Source organism: Lactuca saligna, chromosome 8, assembly GCF_052625555.1.
Source record: "Lactuca saligna cultivar CGN05327 chromosome 8, ASM5262555v1, whole genome shotgun sequence".
Classification (NCBI taxonomy): domain Eukaryota; kingdom Viridiplantae; phylum Streptophyta; class Magnoliopsida; order Asterales; family Asteraceae; genus Lactuca; species Lactuca saligna.
The window spans coordinates 64,672,726-64,682,185 of record NC_136424.1 but is presented as its reverse complement, the minus strand read 5'-3'; the positions used below and the strand labels follow the sequence as shown (position 1 = coordinate 64,682,185).

At 34.1% G+C, this 9,460-nt stretch overlaps 1 protein-coding gene across 2 annotated transcripts; it reads right to left on the bottom strand.

The window, feature by feature from the left end:
* Nucleotides 1-4,226: 4,226 nt before the first annotated feature.
* Nucleotides 4,227-7,458, bottom strand: LOC145011873 (RNA-binding (RRM/RBD/RNP motifs) family protein). Of its 2 annotated transcripts, none has more exons than XM_078970620.1 (5): nucleotides 7,301-7,458; nucleotides 6,484-6,604; nucleotides 6,135-6,210; nucleotides 5,944-6,057; nucleotides 4,227-4,802 (listed from the first exon to the last, which is right to left on the bottom strand). In XM_078970620.1, exons 2-5 carry the CDS (start codon nucleotides 6,594-6,596, stop codon nucleotides 4,377-4,379), a joined length of 729 nt encoding a protein of 242 aa, XP_078826746.1. In that variant the 5' UTR covers nucleotides 6,597-6,604; nucleotides 7,301-7,458; the 3' UTR covers nucleotides 4,227-4,376. The 2 variants fall into 2 exon arrangements, with proteins under 2 accessions (XP_078826746.1, XP_078826747.1); XM_078970621.1 differs by lacking the exon at nucleotides 7,301-7,458 and adding an exon at nucleotides 7,164-7,285.
* Between the last annotated feature and the right edge of the window lie 2,002 nt (nucleotides 7,459-9,460).

Below are 9,460 nucleotides of genomic sequence, written 5' to 3'. Positions count from 1 at the left end.
GTTTACCCCAACATTATCGTAGATATAAAATACATATACAGTTTAAATCATTTAAAACATGTATAAAATCGTTCATTTAGCATAGACAACAAGTACTCAGATAATATGCACACATAGCACGTAATTTATATAAAATACTTCATATCTATGTGTAAGATAAAAGTAACTATGCACTCACTTGAAAAGGTGGTGATTCCGAACTCAGACAACGCTTCACTTCTTGAAAAAAAAAAATTCCTTCGACGAAACCTAGTATTATTACCACTAGAGTTTAGTATATTATTCACCGAGACTAATTAATAGTCTAGCTATTATTACTATTATATAACCGTTAAATAATACTTATATAACCCATAATAATAACCCAATTACTTATTATATGTTCTTAATAATGCTAATATAATTAAATAAAAACTATATTAAAAATAGCGTAGGAGTAGCTCACTTACAGCGGGTTTTATAGAAAACCAAGCTTTGCTTGGAGCAGCATTCCCGTGCGGAAAAGCTCTTCTTCTCGGAGCCGTCGAGCACTCAGGGGCTTCCGCCTCGGCTTTTCGGGGGGTTTCGGGGCTAGAGAGAGGTTCTAGAGAGAGAGAGAGAGTAAAGATAAGAAAGAATGAGAAAGGTGTGAAGAAAATGAGGGTGGGAGAGGTTCTATTTATAGGGTGAAAATGGCTGAACTTGATGCCACATGTCACCATCTAGTGGCAAGACTTGGGGAGAAAGCAATGGCCAAGATTGTGCCACATCACCCATTTTCGCACAACACACTTCCGACTTCTAAAATCCGTAACTTTCACATACGACCTCCGTTTTTGACATTCTTTATATCCACGCGTAGGTAAAAACAATATCTACAACTTTCATTTTGACTATGTCGGTTAATTCTCAACCAATCTTAAATTTAACAGTACTAGGCGTTTAGACAGTTGAATGACCGCGAAGAATTCGTAACTCCTTCATACGGACTTTGTTTTCGTTTGTCTTTTTACTGTTAAGTTCCTATTAATGAGATCTTCAACTCTCATTTAAGTCACATAAGCCAAAAACCGCTCGAACTAAAATTCAAGTTTCGGGCCGTACACTGCTAAGCCGAATCTTAGAAAAATCATAACTTCTTCATACGAAGTCAGATTTGGGCGTTCTTTTTATGGATTTTATCGGTTTAACAGATTCTACGACTTTCGTTTAGATCACTAAGGCTAAAAAGTCCTCCATCATAAAATCACTATTTACGCTTCCTGGTGTCGTGTCGGTTCCGTCGCGAAACTTCGACGGGTCATAACTTCTTCGTTATAACTCGGATTTCGACGCTCTTTATATGTACGGAAACCTTGTGACATATTCTAAAACTTGGTTAAGATTATTTATTCTAAGTAATCTTTTGTCGAAAAGTCATTTTCGACCCCTATGACCTCTAAATTGACTAGCCCGGGTCAACGGACGTTACATATATGGATTCCAATCCATAAACATCAATCCATAATTAGGGTAAAAAGACCATTTTACCCCTTAACTAGTTTGGACCAAGACTAAGGCCCAAACCTACAATCCAAAAAATACCAAAATAATTATCCAAGGCCTGAACATGGCCTAAATTTACAAATTGTGCCCAAACCCCTTTCATGGGCCTTGATCCAAGGTCCAAAAATATTCCTACCCCAAAACACCTGAATTCAGATGGTCGAACAGGCCCTAAACATCTAAGCCCAAAATATGGTCCAAACCGAAGACCTAATGATACGAGGCCCACTCTACTGAGTACGTGGGGCGTACTCAACTCGTATGTGTAGTGTACTTGCCTTAGGGCTTGTAAGGTAAGCGTACCTTCTTGTACGCCCAACATACTCTCTCATTCATCCATCTTCCATTTCCAACTCTTAACTGATTAATACATCACTCCACAACTAAGATCTGACCTCCTTGGGCTGGTTTATTATGTAAAGTTGCTAACTTTACGTGCATGCATGGCTTAATGAAGCTCTTAAAGCTCAAAAGGACTTAATAGATGACTTAGTGCATGTATGAGACCATAAACACCATAAAGTTTGCACCTTTAAGATTAAGAAACTCACAATATGCCCAGATCTAAAAGAATAAGCCCCATAAATGACTTAACCCATCAAACTAACCCAAAGGGGACCAAAAGCATAAAAAAACCAAGACCAGAAGAGATCTAAGCAAGGAGAAGACAAGGTATGAACTTGATATCTCAAAAGACTTGCAAAATGAGTGATGATTCTGGATCTCTAAGCTTCACACCAAGTAAAGCATCTTCAATCTTCTTCAAACCCTTCAAAATGAGCAAAATAAGCACCAACTTCTTCTCAAAAGCTCAAAGACACAACAATGGAGGCTAAGGGTCGAAATCTAGGGTTTTAGGGCAATGGAGGCTAGTAAAGATGCCAACCCTAAGGACTTAAGGACCTTATATAAGGTGCAACAACCTAAAACTAGGGTTTATTAATATCCACGTACGCCAAGCATAACCCTCATATGCCTAGCATACGAGGCCTTGCATTTGCGACCAACATCACCTTGGAACGCTAAGTGTACCATGTGGTATGCATCGCGTACTAGCTTCTTAGCTAGTACGCTAAGTGTACCATGCGGTACGCCGCGCGTACTACTCCAAGGACCAATAATGCAAAAAATTAGATATAAACGGCAAATAAGGAACACACTCTAACAAGCGTTACACAACTAACTTACTACATGTTAATGGAAGTAGCTCGTTACTTAGAAATGCATACACTAAACCTTTGCCCTTTTTAGCTAGAAGGATGTCCAATAGACCAAGTGTACAAAGAAAAAGACATGCGAGTAAGCCTAGTGACGAAGGGGTGGCGGTAGATGATCTAGAGGTGGTGGAGTGGTAGCTAAAGCCAAAGATAAATAGGTTAAGCATGATGTAAAAGGGAAGAGCACTACTACAGGTGGGCAGTGGTGGAATTAAAGAAACTAATGTAATCAAATTGCAATAAACTATAAATAATATGAAGAAAAAAAATCCAAATACTCAAATGAAGAAATTATGCATGCCCGTAATACCAAAGAAAAGGAATTTGAACATAGCTTTGGTGTCAAAGATATTTTGTTGATGTGCCTACGTCCACAAAAATCATTATATTCTCAAGAGAGTTTCTACTCCTCAAAGTTTACACATGACTTCAACATCTAGGGTAAATGAAGTGAATGGGGATGTGGTTGTATTCACGATTTTACAGCCTAAACTCATGAACTCATGAACTAGATACTTATTTTGAGATAATAGTTAAAAAAAAATGATTTTACAACCTAAACTCATGAACTCATGCACTAGATACTTATGTTGAGATAATAGTTTTAAAAAAAATGTCACGTATATATGTTAGTGTTGTAAAAATGAACACAAACAAAAGTTTGTTCATGTTCATTTGTTTATGTTTACAACACAACCGATATATAGATTGTACTTTGCAATGTCTCTTTAAACATAAACGAACAAATACAAAAGAATGTTCACAAATACAGATGACGGATGCCATTTATTTAATCAAGTGAACAAAAAACGTATTCATATTCATTTATTTATTAAATAAATGAATATAAAAGAAGTTTTGGCAGAATGGTTTGCTAACCCGTTTGGTTGGTTTGTTTTATAACCCTAGATATAATGATTGCAATTTTGCTAAGTATCATAGTTGCACAAATTATCATTGTCACATTAAAACAGATGAAATACCTGCTTTTAGCTAAGGTGGACAACCAAAGGTATATTACTTAACATTAAAGTTGAATTTAAATAAATCCTTACTTTATGCAGTTAGACCTTTCTAAACTATCACGATCTTTTTGTTACATTTCTTCACTTAAAGTAGCTTTCAACGTTTACAACAGAAACAACAAATTATAACTTACATCCCCATACTAAATATGAGTCGGCGAGTTCATCAATATAAAATTTTTAATGTAGCATGAGTCATCCAGTTCATGTGAGCAAACAAACCCACCAATAATTCATGCTTTATGTTACAAAATTGAGACTAATATTACTTTCACATTCACACCATTCTTTTTCATATACCAATTTCATCCATTTCATATAAAAAAAATGGTCCATTAAAGTTCTATTAAATTTATAACGCATTAAAAAAAAGTCTAAAAACTCACTCAATATATTCAATTATCTACAAAACAAATTGTTTATTTCGAAAACCATACTCTTATTCTAATTTTTCCTATCATATTTAATATATCAATTATTTATAAAACTTAAAATAAAAACAAGAGTTTTAAAGTTTAGTGCATACCTATACAAACTACAATACTCCAACTTTAAAAAAAAACGACACCCCAAATAAACAACAAAAGAAAACCCACCGACCCACTTCACTTCACTTACTAATCCCATGAGACCCCAAATCCGCCGCCGCTTGCGCCGCCCTACTCAAAGCACCCGACATCCAAAGAGCACCTTTTGAAAAATAACTACTATTAACCACCGTAGTAGCGGCGGCAGCCGCCGTCCTTCCGGTGGCAGACACAACCGATTTAGTTGTATCCGATATATGATACCTTTGGTCAACCGACCGGACCGCCTCAACTCCGGCAAACACCTTGTCGGTCAACCCCATCCGCTCACTCAACTCCGCCACTTTTGCCGCCGCACTGGCGGAAACCTGATGTGACTCATCGAATTGTTTGGCTTTTCCGAGAGCATCTTTGCCTAAAATGTAGCCTTTCGCTATCATCGTTTTCACCACATCTTGAGCTAACGTCACCGCTTCGCCAGCTGTGTATGCGTATTGGTCTGCATGTATCTGTCATGATTGATAGAGAGATTGTATTTGTAACACCTCAAGTCCAAAATTAGTGAATGACAGTAGACAGTTGATAAATATTTTATTTTGAATTTTTTGTTTAGAATTTATATTTTAATATGTTACAACATATTAAAACAACTAGCAATGTAAAATAAATAAAAACCCAAAAAGAGGATTTAATGTCATAAATGAGTAAAAGACTATTTGTTCTTTTACAAAACACCCTTGTTTTATACGTAACAAAATATCATTAAAAACTCTAAAAATAAAAATATTTTGGGAACAAAAAGTTCAAGTTGCTTACCCTTTGTTGGTACTTTCTTATATCAATGGTGTTTTGTGAACGAAAAAAATAGTTCGATACCTTTATGAGCTTAATTAAACCCAAAAAAAAAAATTGAATAAAGGTTATTTGATTGATCTTGTCAAATAAGAGCGTAAAGAATGAAACAGGCTACTCGAATGTTAAAAAGCTTTTTTTAACCCAAAAAGCATATGAAAAAGCTGTCATTGGAAATGCTCTTATATAGGGCTGTAAACGAACCAAACGAACACGAACAAGGTCTTGTTCATGTTCGTTCGTTTAAGTTAGCCGAACAACAAACGAACACGAACGGATAAACGAACGAGATTTTCTTGTTCATGTTCGTTCGTTTAACAAATTATTTTGTTCATGTTCGTTCATTTATGTTCGTGAACATGCTAAACGAACATAAACGAACAAACATAAAAAAAAACACAATTGAACATATATGAACATAAACGAACATATAATATAGCAATATAATAAAAAATAATTGAATATAGATGAACATAAATAAACTTAAACGAACGAACATAACGAACGTAAATGAACATCATAAACGAACGTTCAAGAACATAAATGAACGAATGAGACCATTGTTCATGTTCGTTCATTTAACTAAACGAACGATAATTTTTGTTCATGTTCGTTCATTTATTAAATAAACGAACTTTCCGCCGAACAGTTCACGAACGGTTCGCGGAACGTTCAGTTCGTTTACAACCCTACTCTTATAGTCTTATAATTTGTCTTGCTCTTTTATCCATGTGGGACGTGTTTTTACAGTTTTATATCTAACGAATATTTTTGTATATAAAGAGAAAGATATGTTACATTTGAACTACTCCCGTCATCATGTGAAAATGACTGCTGGTTCCAAAACTCGGGTTCGTCCACATCTTGTCCCCATCGCGTTATGCAAACGGTTTGATCCAAAAGTGTGGCTCCCTAAAAGAGTTTGAAAATATTAAGGTTTAATGATTGTTGTTTTAATGTTGTGATGTGACCACATAAGAAGAACTTACACTAAGTAAGACGGCTGTTTCTAGAGCGTACGCGTCCTTAAAGGTTACGTAAGCCGTACACGCGTATTCCCCACCTCTGTTAGATAAAAAAAAGTCTAATTAGATTATACTTGTGTGGTACACTAGGGGCTTGTTTTGTCATTTTCCCTTTCTTAGCTTAAGTATATATATATTATTTTTCCTTTAACTTTCATAACTATTAACTTTTACTTGATTTGTTATAGTTCTATTTACTAACTACACCAAAAGAGTTGTTAACTTAACTCAATTCACACAATTATCACCAAAATTTATTATGTGAAGAGAAAAAAGATATCACATAGTGATAAATGTAACAAATTGAAATCACCTGACAATATCAACATGCTCGATCGCACCACAAAAAGCAAAGAAATTGTAAACATCTTGATCTGTTGCCCTTGGGGAAAGGCCTGTAACTTCAACAATATGTTCTAGAGTCATATCCAAATCTGCCAAATTCAAAAGATCATTCATTAGTCATTAAGACATTAACATGTACATAAATAACCAACATATGTATCAAAAGGTTGTGATTTGCCTTGATCTACATATATACAAGAGTAGAATAAAAGGCAAAAACAATTACAAGTCTTTTACACCAAATTAGATGGGTAGAGAAGTAGACTAATATGAAACAGAAGAAAAAAAAAACTGATAATCATTAATCAACCAAGAAAACAATTAAACACCCAATTGTAGATGGATTCTAAAAGAGAGGATACTGCAAAATCACTTTTGTGATTCTAATCCTCAGATTCAAGATGCAACTGAATTTGAATCAACATTCATTAGCATAAATATTATACGATGTTACTGCTGCATCTCAATAAAGAAGAAAAGGGATTCAAGAAAATGTTCTTCTCAAGCAAATTCCTTTATGGAACCTTGCAAACCCTAAGTAATTTCAATAACACGTACTGTATTGTCAACTTAATTTTGGTAATTGGTAATCACATTAACAGATTTACATATCGACTGATGTTCTTTAAAAAAGGATTCAACAATTACCTTCAATAAAGTTCACACAGTGCTTCAATCAGTCAAAATCAAAATCAAAAACATGAACAAGCTGAACAAAAGATCGTATTAAATCAAAAGATTACATCAGATAAAATAGGAATCAACTCGATCCAATGGTAGCGTACCTCTTATCTTCAGTGATATGGCGAGATCTTGCGAGAGAGTGGAGTCGATTGCTAGAACTAGAAGTTTCTGCACAAATAATCAAGGACAACTTCTCACGTTGAAAAAGGATACGTGGATGAAATTAATTGGTTGTTACAAACCCATTTTTTTTATTTATTTTTAATAATTTTTTTAAGACCAGCTGTTGCAAATCCGGAGTCTTTGTTTTAGATCTTATATGAAAGGACTTTGTTTATATTCTTTTTGATATCAGCAAATGTAAAAATTTCGGGGGATTTTAGGAAGTCGGCAATATTTATAAAAATGGTCCTTGCTTAATTGAAAAAGTATAGAAATCGTCTTTAAGTTTCATAAAATTACATAAATGGTCCCTTTCAATTCAAGTAATGAATTTATTGTCCTTATATTTAAAAAACTAAAAAAATGTCCCTTCATTTCACTAAAAAACGAAATCGTATTTGCCTAATTGAAATATTACAAAGTTGGTACTATATTTCATAGAATTACATAATAGACATGCATATTAGGGAATTTACATAAATGGTTTCTATGTTTCAAGCAAAGAAGAGAAGTAATCAAATGCTAAGAAGGTATAAATCCTCCCCCTCTAACTTTATTTTTGAGGTTATGGTCCCCCGATGTCGAATTTGGCTACAATAAATGATTAGGGTTTGGTTTTCTAATCTCCCTTGAGTGGGTTTCATGGTTCTGATCTCAATTCAACCATCTCATTGATGGATTTGATGATTTGGGTAAAAAGTTCCGTGAACCCTAGAAATCTAATTTAGAGGTATTGTAATTGATGATCAAATCGGATTGGATTCTATGACCTATATGATATTTGATAGCAAAAAATCTAATTAGAATGCTCAAATTCCATGATGGTAGAATCAAGTATAAACATGGATTTGTATTAATTTTGGGGGAAATTGGAATGAAAACAATAGAATTCTTTGTGTGTGAGTATTTAATGAGTATATTGTTGGATTAGTGTCTAAGTTCATAACTATATTTGGTATGTACTTGACCCAGTTGTAGCATGGTCTTTTTGTGTTGCCTTCATCGGAGCAACTTTACTAGATGATTAGTGGAGAAAGAGGATATTATGGTTTATTAATATATTATATAAATAATATATTAAAAGCGAAATCATTATGATTAATTAATATTGGTCAAGAATTAATTAAGAAATTAATTTTGTGATCAAAAGATATTAATTAAACTTAGGGGACTGGAATTGCAATTATAAGATAATTGGATTTTGGGTTGTGGATCATATGGATAAAGGGGTAGACGAAATTACGGTGGAAGCCTACCTTGAAATCGTTCAAGGCCTTATTCCAGAAGGTTCCATTGGACTGTTTAAGGCATAAGCCATCCAATTAGGGTTTTGACTGAAACCCTAGCAGCTCCACTATATAAGGACCCCTAGGGCTTCAGAGATTGGCTGCTAGAAACCCTAAGAAATCTTAGAGCCAATTTTGAGCCTCTCATCCCCTTTCTCAAAGATCATCCAATTTGCTTTGGTGTTTGTGATCCATTAGAGACATTGCATTTGAGGTGATAGGTTCTCATAAATTAAAAATCTTCAAGAAACAATCAAGGTAACATTCTTATCGGTTAATTATGTTATTTTCAAAATTTTGTTGTATGCTAGATTAGGGTCTGTAAGCTTTGGATGATTTGTATGTATAATAGAGAAACCTAAATCCAAAGCTTTAGGGTTTGCATGTGTACCATAGGATTGATGTATTGCTCAAAACCCATTAGTGGTATCAGAGACTTCATTGGTTTCTATTGTATTTGATGCATAGTATGATTATTCATTTCTTAAAATCGAAATTTTTGCTTTATGCCTGACAAACTCATCGAGTCACCTGATGAAGTCGACGAGTCCAGATGGTGAATTGGCGAGTCGGAGAGTCAGACAGAGGAAATTTTGAGATTTTGGCTTATTTTGACTTGGGATAATAACCAAAAATGTTTTTTGATTAATAAAATCCGAATTTTATTAATATGATGTGATTATCCTTATCAAAATAGAAGGTAATTGTCAATTAATTAGATAATTATTACCTTATATGATAAACTTTAATTATTTGAATTATTTGAAAGAATTATCTTGCCATGGAATTGGATTAGGTCAAAATTAGATAATC